The sequence below is a fragment of the Falco rusticolus genome, chromosome 4 (genome assembly GCF_015220075.1).
Source record: "Falco rusticolus isolate bFalRus1 chromosome 4, bFalRus1.pri, whole genome shotgun sequence".
NCBI lineage: Eukaryota > Metazoa > Chordata > Aves > Falconiformes > Falconidae > Falco > Falco rusticolus.
In genome coordinates, this window is record NC_051190.1 from 94,965,490 (window position 1) to 94,986,747 (window position 21,258).

The following is a 21,258-nucleotide window of genomic DNA, read 5'->3' on the forward strand; positions in this document are numbered from 1 at the left end:
GAATCCTCCTTTGATGTCATTGGAGTTGAAGCTTTTTAATCAGTATTTTTCTGAAATAGTCCACTGTTGCAGCAACTGTCAGCCCACCCAAGGCCCCTGTGGCCATTCTGAACAGAGTGATTATAAGCTTGAAAAATTGTTGAGTCCAAAACATTTTGAAGACCGTAACTGATTAAGAAACTAAATTTTATTCTGTTTCCTGTGCTTTGTGGGTTTTGCAAACAGAGTGCTCATGTGGGGTGTTAACTGCCATTGCTGTAGGGTCTTCAGTTGGGTTAATTTTTAAGGGAATCAATAGGCAGCATTGTGTTGAAAGCCATATAAATCAGTTCTGCACACCACATGCTCTTTTAAAAAAAACCTGTTAAACATGCTTCATATTTTGATATGTTTCCTAGGATCACAGGGAGATGGCAGACGAGAACAAAGAAATCCAGCTCCAGGTATAAATCCTAACCAAACAATTTTAGAGATTAATAGATTTTAAATTTTTTTTTTGCCTTTTTAAGATGTTAAAATGTTATTTCATTTTATTTCAGGCCATAATAACCAACCAAAATCAGTGGGATGAAATGTTGCTGACAAAAGGTGTAATAGGTACTAAATTATTATTTTCTGTTTAATCTCTCATGAAGACGTGCAGTTTTTTATACTTAAGTATATCATATCATCTTTAATAGATACTTCTTTCAAATCTGGAAGACTAGTGTCATACTATCTTTTAAAGAAAAGTTAATGTATAATAATGTATTAAAGTGTAAATGTAAATATTGTGTTTATGAATACACACTGTCTTCTATGGTAAACAAATACTTGTCACAAATAGTGTTATCCATTATTTTATCCACTGTTACACACCGATGTTTAGAAAATACCTTTCCAATATGGTATTCTGTACAGTAGGGGGCTGGACAACTCTGTGGAAGCTTTTCCCTCAAATCTTGTATAGACTAAACTAATACAGCTAATCAGTGTTCTGTTCTGTGATGTCTATTATCCCCACTTTTCAGTTTGCTCAGTCCAGTAACAGTATCTCCTAGGAATTGCATTTGATGAATCCACTGAATACATTGATGCATTCATCATGCATTCGTTGACTAGAAGAGGACTAAAAGATGCATGTGAATGCCTTCCCAGTGCCAACACACACATAAACATTTCTCACTTCATAAGCTCCAGAAGTCAACTGTCTGGAATTCCAAACCATTTCATTTTAGTAATAGATGTGTACCAAGCCTGGTGCGGTCCTTGCAAAGCTGTGGTGAATTTATTCAGAAAACTGAAGAACGAGTTTGGTGAAGATGATGTGTTGCATTTTGCAGTGGTAAGGATGTAAATTCTGTATGGAACTTCACTTACATTTTATTGTAAATATATCTGTTTATCTGTCTGCATATACAGAGCTTTCATTTTACTGTCCTTAGTCATAATTTTGGTCTGGTTGCCTCTTCTTTTGCATATTGCCTCGTAAGACTTTTATTAGAGGTAGATTAGAAATGGTAATAAATGTGGAAGGAGCTATAACAGAAAGGAAGCTGATATCCCACAACTTTTGTTTTCCTTGATGAGATTGCTGAAACATTCAAAAGCTAAACTATACGATTTTTAGTTTTAAGTCTCTACATTATGCATTATCACATTTAAAATTCTTACATCCACGAAAAATGCTAAACTAAACTTTTTTCCCAAATACTCTCTTGTATTTCATTTTAAGAGAACAAAAAAGGGGAATTGAAAAATAAATTATCACACAACTAGCAGTAAAAATATTCCTCTACACTATCAGTATAAAATTGGAGGTATATGTTGTATTTAAAGTAGATGAATTAGTCTCACAGGTTCAGATCCTCCCAGATGTTGACCAAGGGCAGCTTTTTTCATGTTACTGAAGATTTTCAATTGCCTGATCAAAGCATTTTTCAGAAAATACATGTTTATACACAAATAAGCAGGCAGTTATGTTCAGAGATAATCTCAAGTGCTTTCATACAGTTGACCACGTCACAAAGAACTTAATACAGTGCATAATCTCTTCTGTGAAGACTACATGGACTACTTCTTCATTTGTGTATGTTGTTATAACCTACATAGGAAAACAGTATTAGAATAAGGCATTTTTGCATAATTAACTGCTGTAATATGAAGGGAGGCCAATCCCATGTTACCAAAACAGTTCTTTCTTCACCACCAGCAAGTGCTATAAGGACTGCTAGTTGTATGTAAAACAGCAGTTGAGTGTGTAACACCAACGTAAGACTGCAGTTTTCTTGCAGGCAAGAAGGTTTATATATATATATGTATGTATGTACACACACATAAGTAAATAATCTTCTTCATCTGACTTCAGGCAGAGGCTGACAGCATTTCTACTCTGCAACCATTTAGGAGTACATGTGAACCTGTGTTTCTTTTTTGCGTTGTAAGTACATCACATCAGTTTCTTTTAATATGCTGCCTACTTTTCCTTTAATTTTTCAGTAGATTAAAAAGAAATGCAAAGCTGCATAAATCTACATTTTACAGTATGTAGAATCATATAATCAGATGTTTACCTGAGGCTGGTTTCCCATGCTGAAATCTGTGGTTCTCAAGTACTTTCTTGTTGTGGCTGTTGCACACACAGCCACAGAAGGTATGTGGTAGCCACAGTTTTGGTAGTTAGTGAGAAATCCGTGGAAGTTTTCCAGGGTTGCCTCACACAAAATGCCTACATGCGGCTACACTGAGATGATTATTTTAGGCACACTTTCCCTCAGGGAAAAGAGTATACTTCTTCCACTTTAAGGTTTTTAAGATAAATTAATAAAATTGCATTGTGAGCAATTGTAACAATTAATCATATATTACATTATCTCTCACTGATGGATACAGAAAGGCTGTTCTCCTAGGACTCCACTGTAGAACACTGCTTGCTTAGGAGGTGGTGGGTTTTTTGACTTGAGGTTGCCAGGATCTGAATTCCCATAATTAGGGGCCAAAAACAATGATACTTTCAGGATACTTTCAGGTTTAAATCTGAATGCTGCCAAGTGAAGTTAACAGTATCTTTGATCATCGGTAGTTAACTTCACTATGGTACTCCTGAGTGCGGTAGAGCACACGCTGAAATGTAAAGCAAATAAAAAGATAGAAAACTCCATGTTGTAGAAATCAAGAGCTAGTAAATTCCGCATTTGCATTTACTTCTGACTGTACTGTTAACGGTGAGCCTAGGTAATAAACATGGAAAATTAGGTAGAGAGGAAGGGAAGAAGTAAAGGCACAAGAGGTTCATTCTCAACTCGTAGAAGCAGTAGTAGCTTTCATATTCACTTCAGTGGGCATAGAAAGTGGTCCTGTTGCTGAAAAACACAGCAAGATATAGCGTGTTCCAAACCTCAAGTAAACATATGAACTGACTAGAACTCATTGAGAGTGTTACTTCCCTTTTTACAGAATGGCAAAATTATTGGAATAGTGAGAGGTGCAAATGCTCCTCTTATAAGTAAGAAAATAACGGAGCTAGTGCAAGAAGAAAGGGAAATTGCAGCTGGACGGAAGGAACGTGCCGAGGTACTCACAAAACAGATACTTAAACATAAATGAGTATTTTTATTACACTTACACTGTTTATTTCAATGCCTGTGATAGTGTTTTTGGTAATTTTTAACTCTGTGGTTTTTTCATAACAGTAAAGCAACATATGTGAGGAGGGTTATTTTTTTAGAAATTTCCATTAAATGATACTTTATAAAAATTTAAGAAATTTACAGATTAGCCTATTAATGCAAAAAAATTGGGAGATGGACAAAATGTCACTACCACATAAAAGGTTTAGTCATCTTTTTTCTTTCGAGACTGAGTACTTCCCATGTATAACTTAGTAAGTGTATCATATGAAACAAAGATAAGACATGGGAAATAGTCATGTCTCATTGTTTGTTTTGAGTGAAAATGGAGATCAATGAACCTGCTTACAGTAAAAGGAAACTTAACAAACTGTACTCAGTTAAGGAAAATGAGGCTAACCCAAGGTCTTAGAATTGCTTCCTTTCCAGGGCAGCAGATATGCTCCTACATTAAGAGAAAAGTATTGTAAATATCTGACAGCTGCATTTGGTGAGGTTTAGCTTTGCATTGGTGATGTACTTTCATTCTGTTCACAATTACCTTAGGTAGATGAACTTGTTTTCCTAGAAGAGAAATCATCAGAAGGCGCTGTTGAGAAAACTGTACCTAAGGGTAAATAAATTTGATTTATTTTAGAAAAGTTAACAAAGAAAATTAACAAATCTTTTTAATTATTTGACTAAGAATTGGGTATGTCCAGCATTAATGAACATTCCCTTCATTGAGTTAATAATATGAGAGGCTGTGATTAAGGATATCAAACTGAGGGGAAGCTTTCTTCTGTAAGGCATCAAGATATTGGACTATCACCATCAGCATCTTCAACCCCTCTTTGGGAGCCTGCAGACTTCAGGTCCCTGGCGTTTAGCGGCAGTGCTCTGTGCCAGGGAATTCTCCTGTGGAAAACTAGTGGCTGAAAGTCACTTCTACACAGTGGCTGTGTTAGCGGTGTACTTTTGTTGAGGTGGTGTTTCTTAACCCTTGGATGTTCTACAGGAATACCAAGATGGGAGCAACCTGAGAGGCTTGGAAGAGTTACTCTGTGAATGAATGGCATGCCTTGTATCTCAGACTATTTTTAATTAACTCTTTCGGCAGATTAACTTTAAGGCCTAAAGAACAGATTTCCATAAGTGCATAAATCCACAATAGTAGGATAAAGTTCCAAAAAGATCGAAAAATAAGCACCATCCTGTTTGTGAGTCACATGTCTATGATTTATCTCAGGCTTATCATGAGCTGGGACCTATATCTTTTCTATTCCTATTGTTACCTGTGGCTACTGGAGCTTCCTGCTGTTCCACATATGTATAGAATGCCCTTCAGCAATGCTGAGATGGGATGAACTCCCCCACCCTCTCCTTGATCTTGACTTTTTCTTCCTGTGAGAAGGCATTAGATCACAGTCATGGATTAAGCCACGTCCCTTCTCCTTCCTCTTCATGCCTTCTTTATCATATGGTTCAAGTGGCATATTCCTGACCTCAGTTTTAGCCTATTTTTTTTTCCTTGTAAACCCTCTGAGACCTAGTAGTGTACAGTATTACAAATCCTTTAGCAACGACATTCGTGCTAATCCACAGAACCTAAATGTGTGACAAAATCAGGGAACAGAGCTTTCAGCTTGGGTTCAGCTTCAGGTTAGGGGATATTTCAGAAGCCATAATACACTAACATTTTGTGGTAATATTTTCCTTACCACATGCAGATGCCTGTGAGCATTTTCTAGTATTGGAAACAAGTAGCCTGGTGTTTCTGTTAGAGCTATCATTAAGTTCTTCTACAGTGCCTGGAATCTGATTGATTTAAGTTCTAATGCTTAACTGTAAACCTGAGATCCTGCAAAGATGATGTAGTTTATATTCTTTTCTGACCACTTTCTGTCATTTTGCAGGGATCTGAATGCCATGGATGTTGTAACAGTGTGTCTACAATCAGAAACACTTCTTGTTTTTAAACATTAGATTGTGTTACCTCAACAGTTATATATTGCAAATTATTTCAGCATCCACAGTGCTAAGGAAAAAAATGTCTACTATGACAAGTAATGTATTTTACTGGAAATCTCCAGCATTCATAAAGTTTTTCACTTAATGAGTTTTCCTCTGTATATTCATTCCTTTAACATTACTAGTCTTGCACATACAGAGCTCCCTAGACAAACCATCCATCTTAAACTGCAGGTTTTCCACCACACCTCACTGCATGCGAACCATTTCTCCACCGTATTACTGAAAACACCAGTGGTTCATCATGAATGTGGATTCCAGGGATGGCCAAGGACAGTCCTGCACACCCAGATGTGCTTTAAGCACTGGAGTCATTTATTTTTTGAAACCACTGGTTGGCCATCTCAATATTAAAATAGAGAATTATTTAGAGAAACCCACTTTTAAGTAATGGAAAATTTAGTTGTGTATTTATTTTGAGAAATATATTCGTTGATACATGATTTTTTTCCCTTTTCCAGAAGAATTAGTCAGATATTCTGTTGGAATTATAAAGCCTGATGATGTCTTAGAGGGACGTGTAGAAGAAATTAAACAAAAGGTAGAGAGAATGTGAAAAGATTAATTCATCCTATTTAAGAGGCATAGTAGCAAGATACAAGAGTAAGTTGGCTCTAATTTATGCCCAGGCTTTAGAAGATCTGTTAATGTTTCTCTGATAAGGGTGATAAAAGTGTGATAATTTTGACCTGAAATAATACAGTGTTCAGACTGATATTATTGCTTCAATATTTTATGTCAGTACATGAGGTACGACATGGATGCGTACTGTGCCAATCAGCAACACATGAAATCTACAAAGAGAAATGTTTTTTTCCCTCACATTGCAATAGAAATTAGAACTAGAGATCGTGGTGAAGTTTATTCTTCACACAGCATCTTAAAGAATTGTAGGCACACATAAATCAGTTAACTAGTTTCTTACAGGAGAGGGTGCATGCACAGACACATATGGCAATATATGTGCATAGATGGTGAGGCTAATTCTTGTGCACTAGTAATTATACACTAATATTTGTCAGTAGTGCAATATTTGTTCCTGTAGTGAAGAATGTGTGATTCCAGCAAGTACACAAGGATGCATTCAAGGATTCAGTGTTTAAGCCATTACACAGTGAAAGAAAAATTATTTTGCCTTCCAGAATATGATACTGTAGTAACACTCATTTCAATTACAGGAATTTCTCAGTGTTTCTGTTACAAAAAATGCCTCATAACACTACATATCAAGATAAAATCACGCTGATTCTAAGAAGTGTTATGACAGGGCCAGTGACCTTTGCAGGAAAGAAAATCAGCATTGTATAGTTTCCTTCTGCAATTACTCTACCTTGGCCAGAAAGGAAGGAAGCTCAGTAAAGGCAAAAACAAGCAGGCAGAGCTTGAAAGCAATTTAGCTACAAGTGAGCAGCTGTTAGTCGTCTCTGCTTTTGCAATGCCTTATGAGGTGTGTACCCACACTGTTTCCACACTCAGCCTTGTCAAGGCAGTCTGGAAACACTCAGCAGCATCATAGGGGCTTTTAAAGAGCAGAGTGCTAGTAAGCAGATTAATATTGGCATATGATCAGTACTGGTGCTGGGTAGTGCTTTTGTTGTTTAAATATCAATATATGGTATAAATCTCATAACATAGACTATGAATTTCTGTACAGGTCATGTAAATGTGCATCTCTTGCATATACCTGAATTTAGTGCAGTAATGTAACTTGAAATAGATAATCATAAAATAGTTTATTTTTGCTTATTTGCCCTTTCTAAAGCCAAGTAGTTCAGCCTAATACAACTATTGACAACTACACATTTATATGACTACTATGATTATAATATAGTTTTTAATAACATTTTTAGAAGTGGTTGCATGTTAATCACTCACAATGGTCAAAACCATTCAATGTTAAATAAAAGAGATTATTAACTACTGAACTGATACATATGTTGAACTGTACTATATTTTTCACAAACATTAATTTAGTGATCATTGTAACCCTGGATTTGGTGAAGTGCTTTGAAAAGCTGGAACTTCAGTTTAGGCAAATGTAGCAATTATATTTGGAACATTTCAGAAAATGTTAAACTAAAGAAAGCATACAAAAGGAATCAATCTTTAGATTTACATTAATGTATGATTTTTTTATATATCCATTTTCAAATGCCATTGAATAATAACTGAATAATTGCAGATTAGAGATGCAGGATTTCACATTGAAGCAGCAGAGAAGAAAATGCTAACTGAAGAGCAAGTCAGAGAATTCTATGCCCGGAATAAAGAACAGGTAAAACCAAACTAAAAACCTGAAAAAAAGGAGCAGGTAAAACATATCTCTGTAGCTACACGTGTTTGCAAATCTCTGTATTGTAAACATGTAGTATTTTGAAGTACTGAATTAATGTAGATTTAGTACGTAGAAAAAAAGGAGTTTATCACTCTTTTTCCAACCAACTAATACAAATACAGCTTGGTAGCGCCCTAACATTCCAGCTAAACTAAACTGAACTCCAATATCAAAAGATTTTCTAGTTCTTTCTGTTATCAGAATGTGCAAGACCCTTAGTCATGGCCCCAAACAAGGCTGTTAGGTGCTGAAATGTAGCACATACCCCAAATCATCTATATGACTGTGTATGTATTTGACACATACTCTTCCAGCCAGAAAATAAGTGATAGCACGTATTACATTTTTTCGTCTTTACAGCTTTTCTCAGGGGGTAGTACTGGGAATAAACACATGCACAGGCAGAAAGAGGAAGCATCTCTACTGAAGTTTGTTATTCTGGCCCTACCCTATAACAGGGGACAACAAATAGCTAAGGACAGACAGAGTTCGACAAAACAGAGAAATTATGCTGGTTACCATTAAATGGCAGTGGTCTAGCAAACTAGCACCTGGATATTGTCAAGTGCTTTGCCAGTATGATAGCTAAAGTTAACTCTACAGAAGAAACTGAATTACAAAAATGAAGCTGCTTAGCAAACATTTATATCTTCTCCTATTTAAGATCTGCTTGATATACAGACGCTGGAATTATATGCAGGCAACTAGTTGGTTTGATATTATTGAAGGGACCAATGGAAGGGATCAATGAAAGGGCTGGCATAATCAAAAGAAGAAGCTGGGAAAGTATTCCTGTGGCATTCCAAATGAATGAGTGAGACAAGATGGTTCCTACTGAAGCCAGAGGGGAAAAAAAGAAATCAGATAGTAATCACCAGATGGCTGCACTATGGTTTAGAAAGGAAGTAGCAGGGAGAGCTTGTAAGGCATTGTGAAGAGCTTGGTTTTAGCAAAGTTGGGATTCTAGTTTAGACAATGATAGTTTTGAAATAGAAGTTAAAAAAAGTCATCTTCACTGAAACAGCAGCCAAATCTGAGATTAGTTAGGTGTAGAAGGAGACATGGGAGGAAGAAAGACAGACGAGAAAATGCATGCAATACTTGATATGTGGCAGCACTGCTACACTGCAGCAGATCCTAGCCAGCATTATTACAGGGGGAATAACAAAACTACTATGAACTACCAGAAGTGATCCAGAGGGCCCTATGCATATTGAGAAGCCACTTATTTGCCATTCTCTAAGTGTAATTTTAAGCTGAAAAATATTTGTTAAAGTGAGAATGCAGAACATAGACTCCTTTGTACTCGGCGGGCAAAATTATTCCTGATTTAATACGCTGCAAGTTCGCTGAGGGTCCAGAGGCTGCCTGTTATAAAGTAATGGAGACTCAAAGCAATACAACTGGAAGCAGAAATTGTTTCTTTTTAATATGAAGTTGGGTGATCCAGAACAGACAAACCTAATAGCCGCATCTATTTCTTCTAATGTAAGCAAATGTACTTTTGAAGCCACAATGGTATAAATACTCCCTTTATGCATTGTACTAAATGTTTTTGTACTTGCATTCACTCTGCCTCTTTTGAGTTTGTTCGCCTTGTGAAATGGGTTAAGTGTATGTATAGATATGAAGATAACTGAAAGAGAAAAACAACAAATTGAAAGCATAGATGTGAATATTTCATCCTCGTGTTATTAAAGGGAAAATGTAACATAAACAATCAGTTGAAGGGGACTAGCAAACGATTTAGTCAAATATTTATGAAGAGAAAAGATATTTGAGGAAATTCAAAATATTGAAAGAAAAAGTGACATACAAGAAAAAAAGATTAAAACCTCACAATTTCAAAAGTCATTTTCTGATGAAAATGTACATTTGTAGGATTGAAAGTTGAAATTGAAGGATTTAAAAGAACAAAAAAGAAAATGAAGGAAAAGACTACAAATGTCTTGCAAATATCTCAGTGTTCTATATTTACAGTCAGCTACATGATTTTCAGTTTTAAAAATTATGCATGGAACTGTATTGCACTTTGTTATGTCACACTATATGTGGTACTGCAAGCATAGCATTCAATCACGTCAGGTTTCTACATAATTTTCTTGACTCCTGCCATTTGCATTTTAACCTGTGGTACTTGTTTAATGTAGTTCTACGACTTCCTTTATCTCAATGGATTTTGTTTTAGACGTTTTATAGTCTTGCTGTCTCAAATGATTGATCAAAAAACTTCCCAAAAAATTTCACAGGGTTTTGTGTAATGTATGTGAATGCCATTTTAGAACAGGAATTATGGGTTTCTTTGGAAAAGATAGTAGTCTCATTTCTGACAATAAACTCAAGAGTTTCTGCAATTCATAGGGGAAAAATTATGTTTTTTAGCCTGATTTTGATGAATTTGTTCGATTTATGATGAGTGGACCATGCTACATTTTGGTAATCACTAAAAAAGAAGCAACTGATGCTATTCCTCACTGGAAAGACCTACGTGAATCAAGTGAGAGTGTGCCTGATGAGCCTGAGGCCAAGCCAGACAGGTAACTACTGGTGAAAATGCGTATATGTGATTCATTTACAGTATTCAGGGCACATCATAAACCAAGGCACATTCCTACAGATGCTCACGTGCCCGTGTGCACAGCCTCCAGTTCCACTTCATACCAGTCCACACAGACAAAGTGACTGCTGGCATTGCTCACTGAGGGTTGCACTGTTGCCCGCACTCACTCCTAGGTATGCTGGGAAGTTGCAGGTGTGACCCAAGGGAGACCAGGGGACACACAAAACATATTGTGCTCCTGGGGACCTGTAAAACCAGCAAGCAAGTGGGAGGGTTTGGTGTTTTGTTCCCTAGCTCCAAGGTGCATAAGAACATTGTAAGAGCTAGCTGTTCACAACTAAAATATCTTTAAATATCTCTTTTCTCTGACAATAAGCATTTGTAGAGAATTTTAAAGAGGGTGATCGTTGTATACAGCATCAGACAATAGAGTGTTCACAAAAATTCAAATATTGGATTGAGTTTTACATTTAGAAAAGAGATTTACTTAAAGCAACATGAATTTAAACACTTTGTTCCAGAAAAGAACTTGTCATAATAATTGGTATTTTTGTTACCTACCGTAACCCTTTCTGCGTTAATTAGTACAACTGGGGAATACTGCATTTTCTAAAGTGGCCAAGAGTGACTGCATTTACACAGCTAAATAAACCTTAGAAATACAGGCAAGTAACAATGAAAAGTATCTCTGTTAAAGACAATTCTGTAGTGCTACCATTTTTCAGATCATGCTGTACATGAATCAAGAACACTCCTTTTACTGATCATTCATTATACGCTGTACACTTGTCAGTAGCAATTCTGTCTAGTGAAACAGAGAGGCTATTTTGAATTAGCTATAGGGGAATTAGAAAAGCTGCATGGCTGAGATTTCCCTTTCATAGCACATGACAAGGCACTTTTAAAGAAGATTAATAATTCTCTTCTCAGAAATATTAGTCATGATTCTGAATTTAATAAAAACTTAGTTTGGCATTCTATTCTTATTTTTCACTAAACTTTAAGAAAGTACAGCTTTAAGAAATCAACTGTTAACACAACGCATGCAGTAACGTAAACACTGTATCACACTGTGTCTTCGTAGGTTGGAAGGAACCATGGAAGCTGAGAGTATATCAAATTTATGTGATGTGCAAGACAGCGTAGAAAATGCCAGCAGACAGCTTGCCTTTTTTTTCCCAAATTTTGATATAAAGAAGACAGATCAAAAAGTTGACAGTATTTTGGCTTTAATTAGACCTTCTCTCTTAAAGGAAAGACGCCGTAAGTGTTAATAACTAAATTTTCTATCTAGGGTATATAAAAAGTCTCATATTTTGAATTTTTTAAATTCTAACTCTATTAATGAAATGTTCTTAGGCTATATTGTCTCCCCAGCATTAAGTTGGCAGTAATCTTTGTCAGAAAAAAAGTTACATGGTTAACGTTTTTGATATATATTGAGTATGTAAATGTCAATGTTACTTTGTTCCTTTGATGGATTTTTGCAGAACATCTTCAAATTGTATATTTCGATGGAATGTTTCTAGAATACCTCTCAGAGAAGGTAACATTTTTGAAGTGTAGTATAGGGGTCATACTTCCCATCTAATAAAGTAGCTGGTACTATTCTTGAATAGCACGTCCAAGGTAGATCAATGGCAAGGTGAAAAAGATCTGACCCAGGATGTTCTATGCTGCATAAGGCACTACTGCACAAGGGCAGGTCTAGACAGACAAAGTTTTTACAGATTAAGTCAAAAGATCTACCACATTAGCATGAAGATCCCTCCAAACAAGCTTATTTTCCTTCTCAGGCATATATTTGCATTTCTTCCTCCATTCCAGATAGCATTTTTGTTTCTAACTTGAGATCCTCTGAACTTGAAATAACCTATATGCAGAGATCTGAAAGACTACAGTTTTGACATCTCCCTGGGTATTTATTTTCTTGATTGTTATCTAGTATGTTGCTTAGAGCAGCAGTTCTGCAGTCAATGTGTAGGTAATTATCAAGGTTTTTTGTGCAAAAAAATCAATTATCAATTTTGATTTGTGCTAAATGCTGTTTGCTTATGCATGTGGTCTCGTAAGATCTAGTTAAATTAATATCCAACCTATTCAAAATTCTTCAACCTTCTTTTGGTGATAGCAACACATGCGTTTGTCAGTCAGCAATTTCTACTGAGGTTTCTGAAGTGAGAGAAAGCCTTAAGTGGGTGAGCACCAGCTTTTTGAGTGTCCAGGCAAATACTGAAGCCCTCTAGTAGTTGCTTTAAATTAGTTTTCTGTTCTTCAATTAGGAAATTAATTAATCTGTAAAAATTTAACATTATGATTGGAAAGTCCATGCAATTTCTTCACAAGTATGCAAATTAATGAATGGGTGGCAATTTAGAATTATTTCAATATATTAAACAGATTCTATCCTGCAAAGAATAAAGGACGATGGCTTCAAAATAGCAATGCAGAAAGAAATAATCCTATCTGAAGAACAAACACGTAAATTTTACAAAGAGCATGAAAATCAAGACTATTTTCCAGTCCTTCTAGAGCAAATGACCAGGTACGCTGAATGAAAAATGAGAAAGTGGATCTATAAACAAGACTGAAGTTTTCACAATAAATAATTAGCCTGAAAAATACATGGCTATAAGTTATCCATGTATTTCAGAGTCTGGTAAAACTCAAAACAGGATCAGACAAGTGTGGATAATGAGATAATTCCCATGTACAGCAGATAGATAAATCAGGGTTTTAAAAATAACTAGCTACTCCATATCTCTGGATGTAAGTTGTCGAAGTCAGCAGCCAGTTCCACTGATTTAGGTGAAACCAGCTGAGCTCTGCATTGGAAGGCTACATTTAGGTTGTCTGTGGGAAGGTTCTGAAATCTTTGTCCAGGCTGTGTGCTGAATTCCTTGAGGAAGAGTAATAAATCATGTTTGGATATTGCTTTCATATGAAGTTGGGGTGTGGCTGGGATAAAAACTTGGGAGCTGATCAGCACTGGACATATCCCAATTCTATAACATTCTTGCTGTTGTAGTAACATTCAGTAACTTTGAAATTTGAATTCATGTTTAAGCCCCATAAGGTTTTATCAGGCTGTTTAAACAGAGATCGGGTTTAAAGTCCTCCAATATTAGGGTTCATTTTCCTAACCTGGACTGTATAGAATCAAATCACTTTTACAAATTGCAGAGTTCAATTTTTTTTTTTAAAGCCAGTTTTCCCATTTCATAGCAGTCCAACTCTTGTACTTGCTCTAACACGAGAAAACGCCATAGCACGTTGGAGAGATATAATAGGCCCAAAGATGGTTGAAGAGGCTGAGAAGGAAAATCCAAACAGGTAATAATTTCAATAGCAAACCATCATTCACAGCTTCCAACTTACTTCCACAGTCTTCATTTCAATGAAACCACATTCCAACTGGTGTAACTATAGTGCCATCATCTGGAAGCTGATATATATTTCTGCAGTTTGCCAAGCTTTTTTTGGAAGTGGTATATTACACTTAGAAACTATAGCATGTTTTTTGAGAAATAATGGCTGGTAAACATAATGAAAAGCTGAGTTTAAAAAAGGATGTTAAATTGAAAGGAGCCCTCTTGACTCAGAGAAAAAATTTGGTAATATCTTTCTTTTTTTCTTGAAATAGTACCATTATTTTTTAGAATAGATGCTTATTTTCTCAGCTTAATAAAAACTTTTCATTAGTAGAATATTTTATTTGTGAGTAAGTTTCTCCTACACATTTTATAAATGGACATCTTAGCTTTCTCTCTTTGTTATTGATCTAAGAAATTGATACGGTATCATCTTACTTCTTGATAGAAGTGCTGTTTCATTAAGAATGAACTGAAATTATCAAGGAAATATAACAAGATGAGAGTTGGGAGGGAAGCTGTTCATATTTCAGGTGGTTAATTAAAATGTTGATTGTTCTTTTTGTAGACAGTAAAGGCTTCCTACTGCTACAGAGATCAGTATGCACTTAAGTGGCCAGATCAACATTAAATTACATTCACTGGGTTAAGGCTAGTCATAGTTAAAGCTCAAAGTGGCTATTTCTTTCAGTAACTTCACTCTTGTAATGACTCCTAGTTTATATGCAAAGAATCCAATCAACAACATACCTATTGGTCAGCTGCATGGTAGTTCTACACCTGATGAAGCTCAGAAGGAATTACAGTTCTTCTTCCCTCAGGAGCACACTTTGGCATTAATCAAACCTGCTTCTGCTAAGAAACATAAAGGTAAGCAACCTAAAAAGTGAGGGCTATGTCTACTGATGTGATTTCTACAAAATATTAGCAATGTACACTGTAGTAAATCACATCAGATGCATTCATTTTATTCTCTGAAATATTTTTTCTGTGCAGAGGAATGCTTTTATAGAGCTTGTATGACTCATATTGAAGTTTAAAGGTGACATTTCCTTTGCTTAAGCTGCCTGTAGCTCTTTCTTCACAAGAATGGTGGTGAGTTGAAGTGAGAGATTTGTTAGCTAAGTTAAGCTGTTAAAAGCCAGGCACTTGTGCAAGGTGCATGCCCAGCATCCTTTTAAGTCAAAGGAAAGAGAGGCTTTCCAAATTCATGTTACTTATTTCAGACAGGTATCTCTATTGACTCAAGAGGGGTCATTGCTCAATTAGACGCATTCTCATCCTTGTTTTAACTTGCCATTAAACAAAAGGCATGAGAAGGAAAGGTCACAGTAAAAAGAACGCTATGTACAATTTGGAATCTTACCTTAAAGATTTTTGCTGCTGCTTTTTTTAAACCTTCTATCCAGAGCCTCTTCTTGGCATTCTTCTTTTGTCTCCTAACAAATTTCAGTAGTCTTTCTAATGTTAATTCATCACTGGCTTTTGTGAGTCTGTCTTCCCCTTTTGTAACAACCCAGATCGATTTTAGCAGGCCAGCTGGTGGGTTAAAGAGCAGTAAAACTACAGTCCACGTTCTGTCCGATGTGAGAAATGGCAGGGAATGCTCCTGGTATAGTTTATAACAGTCTGGGTTTGTCACCTGCATAGAGATGGATTAGTGCAACGACAATGGTTTCTGTGTGTTTTAGAGGACTGTTGAAATGTTTGTCATATTGACCATGGTTGTTTGTTATTGAAAGTAGAATTCTAATAGGTCTTGGTGGTGTTTTTTTTTTTTAAAAAAAAGCATCTAGTATTTTCTGAAACTTTTAACATTTGGGTGATTATTTGCATGTAAACCTTTTAACTTTTTACATCTAAACTATTTCAATCAAAAATGAGTGCTTGTTATTCTTCTAGATGACATTATGCAAAAAGTTAAAGATGCTGGATTTACCATCTCAAAGATTAAAGAAGCAGCTTTAACTCGGGAAATGGCTATACAGTTTTATAAGCATCACAAAGGAAAACCATTTTTTGAACAGTTGGTGGCTTGTATGACTGAGTAAGTGTCTCGTTATACAATACTGAGGTATGTAAGTATACAGGAAGCTTTGAATTTACACTGCCAACAAAACATGCTACACACAAAGTGGGCTAAGGATTTTATACTCTTTCACTTTCTGGCAAGTTTAGTAGCTTCTAGCATGGAGTGCTCTTTCTTTAAAAGGAAGACTTAAAGTTCTTTCCAAACTTATAGATAGTGACTGTTATTTTGGATTTTTTCTCAAAAAAAAAAGGACTAATTCCTGATGGAATCTTTGTTCTTCCCATGTCGGACAAATATCTTCCTCATAATATTGTTAATATAGCTGTTGATAAAAGAGTATGCATCCTCTTCCTTCAGAAATTATTAGGTGAGAATCTTTTTAGGACAAATCCAAATATCTGATCATTATAATATTTTTGGCTTTCAAATACAGAATATTGTCTTAAACAAAATACTCAGGAAAAAAAAATTTAAGCAGTTTAACAAATTCAGATAGCTTAATGCTTATCATGATCCTTCATGGTACCTCTGACGACAAAGCTCAGTCTGCATCTCAGAACAGTGTAAGAGCTTCTTTATGTGTTGATTTTACAGGGGGCCATCGGTGATAATGATCTTAACCAAGGCAAATGCTGTGGAAGAGTGGAGGCAACTAATGGGTCCGACCGATCCAGAAGTGGCAAAAAAAACATCTCCTGAATCAATTAGAGCTCAGTTTGCACGAGATATTTTGTCTAATGCTGTTCATGGATCATCTAATAGACAACATGCGCTGAAAAGCATTGAGTGTGTGTTTGGAGAGATTGATATAGTTTGAATGATTAAGATACAGTCATCAAAAATCGATATTCATGTCACTAGATGCATGTGTTTACCAAACCACCTATACTTAAGACTATGTATATGCATATATTTTCATTCATACTCCATCCGTTTTTGATATTAGCTTTGCCATATTGCAAAACTTACCAATGTAACAAGTCATACCTGCTAGAAGTTTGATGTTAGTAATGATTTCTTCATGTATGTTTAGTAGATTGTTTTTCTTTTATCACTTTAACAGTTTTATGCCTTTCCAACAGTTCCAGGAATCTAAGGTGTTTTGTTTATAACTACCTTGAAAAAAACAGGGTCAAGGAAGGTCATTAAAACACTATGAATGACACGTCCACCGTGAAGTGGATAGTTCAGGCAGCCTGCAAAGGAGAAATGCTGAAAGACAGTGGGGGCAGTGCTACAGCATTGGCAGGGAGCAGCAGCAAGTGTGGGAATGCTCTGCAAGCTAGAAGGAGCCAGGAGCATCATGGCAGCACAGGCTGCACCCTCACCAGTGGGGCACAGCCCCACAGCACCCAAGCAGAACCGGGTAGTCACATCCATCAACAACCACAGATGAAACAAGTAATGAAGCAGGTCCAGGACCCATTCAAGGGTCCAGTCAGGAACAACAGGGCCAGAGATGGGTTCTTGCAACACAGCTTAGGCAAGTATTTAGAGCAAGTATGAGCTTAAATGGGGCTTCTTGGGCCTGTTGGTCAACAGTATGGGTGTGCATCCCAGGTGGGACTGCTCAGGGCTGTTAAGGACTACTGGTTCCCCCAGGGCCCTGAGAAACGTTTGTACTGTTTATTTATCCTTTCCCTGAACATCTTCTAACAAGTACTGCCACAGGCAGAATAATAAGCTAGATGGTCCTTTCCAGTCCATTTACATAACTCAAATATATTAATTGAAGTAAAATATAAAGCCAGCTCTTACATAACAACCATTCTTGACATACACCTCCTTGCCAAGCTAGTGAATGTGTATCCTGTCTCAGCCTAACTTGGCTGGCCTTCATCAAGAACACAAATATTCTTCTGTAGCTGATATATTCTCACTTCTGCTGTCTGAGTCTGTTGAAGGTTCAGGTACTAAAGTATGGCATTCAGTTAAAGGAACTTAGTTCAGGCATCGATTACAAGTGCAAAGTCCTGAAAGAACAAACTCTTTCTCACACTTTCTTTGTTGTTCCTATTGTACTTAATACAAGTAGCCATTTTAAAGAGCTTCCTGATAAATATTTCTGTTGTGATGGGGCGTGTGTTATTACAGGCATCCCTCCAGCAGAAGTTGGACTGAGCATTCTCCTGGTGGCCCATTTTCACCTACAGCTGCTTTGCTGTCACAAACTCGAGTTGAGGCTAGCTACCCTGGAGGAAGCCTTGGTGAGATGAGTTCAGAGAAGCACGCTTCAGAACTGCTGTATGTTCTTTGGCTTGTTTTTCACTTCAAAACCCCACTAAAGCTGTTCTTCCTGGCATTATTTCAGCACTCTGGGTCTTTTGGGTGCTGGCACATTGTACTTTAAAACAAGAAGCAGTCTCAGAAAACACCTGAGTAGGGCAGTTTCAGATACATCATTCAGCCCATTTCCCGAGATCTTTGCTGGAGCTTCCCTAGCAGTGGGGTAAATAACAGTGATGAAAGTTTAGATGGGTTTATTTTTTTGACAGGAGCAGAAATGCTGAAAACAGCAAAATGCATTTATGTCTTATTAAGAGTTCATGAAAATTCTGATGGAAGTTCACAACCATATAGCTCGATAGGCGTCATACACAGGTTTTGAATACTGTGGATCATTTCTTGCACCAGCCTTGGAAATTTCAGTTAGCTTTAGGGGTACAGAAGCTCTGCTTATTTAAGTGTGATATAATTTTATATACTGAGTTATTGCTCATTTAACCATCATTCCTCATCCTCCATTACATCACTCTTAATCAATATAGCATTTTTTCAGTTTGATTGGACTATTAGATTTTGAAGGATTACATTTTGTTTGGGTTCATGTATTCACACATGCTAATTATGATCCCTGTTTCGTGCTTGGTTAAAATGATCCAGTAGCTTACATTGAAATATTATGCATAAAGCTACAACAGGTTTTCTTCACATTGCATAAGTATCAAACCCAAACTGAATTGTGGAAATAACTAATTTATCAATGCTTATTTTCTTCTCCTAAACACGTTCGTGACCTTAATGTCTTTCAGCAGCTTTGGAAAGGAGGAATTTAAGAGATATGTTTCAAAACAATAAATATAACTGTTTCAGCTGATGAAGAGATTCAGATTCATGAATGTTTTAGATCTTTGAGATACAGGCTTCTGGTGAATTATCAAAATATCGTGAATTCAAAAGCATGATAACTGAAATACTGTCAATAAGAGATTACCTTGTCTCTTTAGAAGTTCAACTCAAAACTTAGGCGTTGTACACATAATTTAGACTGTCATCCACTCTTCCTCAAATTTTATATTACTGTGAGAGAGACAGGGATGTAATTTTTAAGAGTTTGAGCACTTGTGATGGGATCGGCAAGCATTTGCATTCATGGAGTCAGGAGAAATGTGTTCCAACTTAAACTCTATTGAGCGTCACAGATTAAAATCTTCTTACAATTAAATTTACACAACTTCTCTGCCTACAAATCTTACAGAAAGTCTGACTCTGTCTTTTTATCTCATCTCTAGATGACAGATCAAAAGAGAATGTGACCTTTGTGACCGTTTATTTAGAAAATATCTCGCGGTTCAATGTAGAATTAGGTGGTACGGAGATGTGATGAAAATGCTTCCAAGACTAACAAAAGATAACATAATTATTCTTCTGATTTTTGTCCCAGCAGGAGAGAAATGGAACCACAGGGCATGTTTATTTGTACAACAGACCACATATTTCCTTGTTTAGGTACTTTAATGAAATCATAATCTGACACTAAGACTATATTAAAGATCTGTTTCAGTTTAGAATTATAAACAAGCTGGTTCTGAATCTCAAAATACTGTTTAAGAAGAATTAGTACATCTGATTGTAGAGTATTTGTACTGAATTACTGCATAATAAAACAAGAGAAGTGGGGAAAAAGCTTTTTTCCCGGCCAAGAAGATGGAGTCAATCAGCTTGCGGTTGTGCACCACTGCACTGTTTTTCCTTTGCTCTGACTGCTGAATGAGCTACACTGGCAAGTCAGACCTTGCAAGTATCTGTTCAGTTCATCCAGTTCTTTGCGGGCAAACCATTAACTTCCTGATTACCTTGCTCAGAGGATAAAAACTGATGTGCTCAGGGTATCTACAAACTAAAGGTTTCATCATACTGTAGCCAGAAGGAATCAAAATACTTAGGGTGTTGGTCTGTTTGGGGCATCTCTTGATCACTGGTGCATCCGTTAACCTCCCATCTGTAATATAAACTGACCTATTTAAGGTACTTTGGGGTTTGGATCTAGCAATCTCATCTAAAGAAAAGGAGTGTGTCCTTCCTTCCAGATGTTGGGGGGTTTTATGCTTATTGCCATTCTGGTTTATCCACAAGCCCTTTGGCAGTAACTATAGGAGCCAGTCTGATATTAACGGATTACCTGGAAGCCTCTGAATTTACTGCACATCTAACAAGCAAGTTTAAAATCCAGTGTCACCTTCCAACAAGTTTCATTTCAGAGACCTTACAGGACAAATAGTGTCAGAAGTTGAAACTCAATGTATTTTTTCCACAGAGCCTCAACTAGGTCTAATTAGAAGTAATGTAACTCTATAGAAATTAATAACTTGCAAGTTACTGGTTTATAATATAAATGGAAACATAATTCTAAATGTTTGTTGACCCATATTGATGGATTTCTACTTATTTACAAAATTAATTGGAGCTGATGTCATTTACCAGAAAAATCTGGTTGAGGAAATGTTTTCAGATGTGCATTTACATTCAACTACTAAACTCAACCAAAAAGTGTGTGTCAGTTGTGCATAACTGAAGTAAATATTTTTTCAGGTTTCATTCATTTGGAATCTAGGTTACAATGCTGGATAAAATAATTTAAGAGCTGTTTGAGTATTTTGGACTGGAATATCTTCTTTTTATTTGTACAGGAAGTATTTCTCAGTTATATGCAATGAGTGGACAAAAGTAACCAAGTTGCAACACTGAGTTGAATGGGTCATTCAGGTTCAGGTCTTGTTGGAAGGAGGTTTATGGGGTGTTGTTGTTTGGTTTTTTTTAAGTGTGGTTCATAAAGAGTTCTGATTTGCATTTACAGTGAACTTCTAAAATGGTGCCAATTATTCACAAATAGAGTAAATATTTTTTCAGGTTTCATTCTTTTGGAACAGAGATTAGAACATTCAATGAAAATATTCAATGGCACTTCTTACTAAACCAGGCACATGTGTGAGGGAGGTACTAAGAAACACACCAGAAGCGTATGTTTGGTGTTCCGGGCAATTTTTATTTTAATTAAAAAAATGCCAAGCCCCTCAGTAGGAAGGCAGCTGTAACACTGAGAAGAAAAATACTTGACACTT

The 21,258-nt window shown here is 36.3% G+C and overlaps 1 protein-coding gene across 1 annotated transcript; it reads left to right on the forward strand.

Moving 5' to 3' along the window:
• The first annotated feature begins 410 nt into the window (after window positions 1-410).
• On the forward strand, window positions 411-16,733 carry NME8 (NME/NM23 family member 8). The gene is made up of 15 exons (XM_037383846.1): window positions 411-443; window positions 540-597; window positions 1,218-1,324; window positions 2,348-2,419; window positions 3,436-3,552; window positions 4,155-4,221; window positions 6,080-6,159; window positions 7,801-7,893; window positions 10,336-10,481; window positions 11,598-11,776; window positions 12,914-13,058; window positions 13,739-13,846; window positions 14,603-14,754; window positions 15,787-15,931; window positions 16,511-16,733. Exons 1-15 carry the CDS (start codon window positions 411-413, stop codon window positions 16,731-16,733), a joined length of 1,725 nt encoding a protein of 574 aa, XP_037239743.1.
• The last annotated feature ends 4,525 nt before the right edge of the window (window positions 16,734-21,258 follow it).

Bases quoted from the DNA above. Each gene is read 5' to 3' on its own strand.
- NME8 (XM_037383846.1), top strand. From the start codon at position 411: ATGGCAGACGAGAACAAAGAAATCCAGCTCCAG. The intron at 1,325-2,347 runs GTAAGGATGTAA...ATCTGACTTCAG, and splicing joins ATGTGTTGCATTTTGCAGTG to GCAGAGGCTGACAGCATTTC. The intron at 3,553-4,154 runs GTACTCACAAAA...CAATTACCTTAG, and splicing joins GACGGAAGGAACGTGCCGAG to GTAGATGAACTTGTTTTCCT.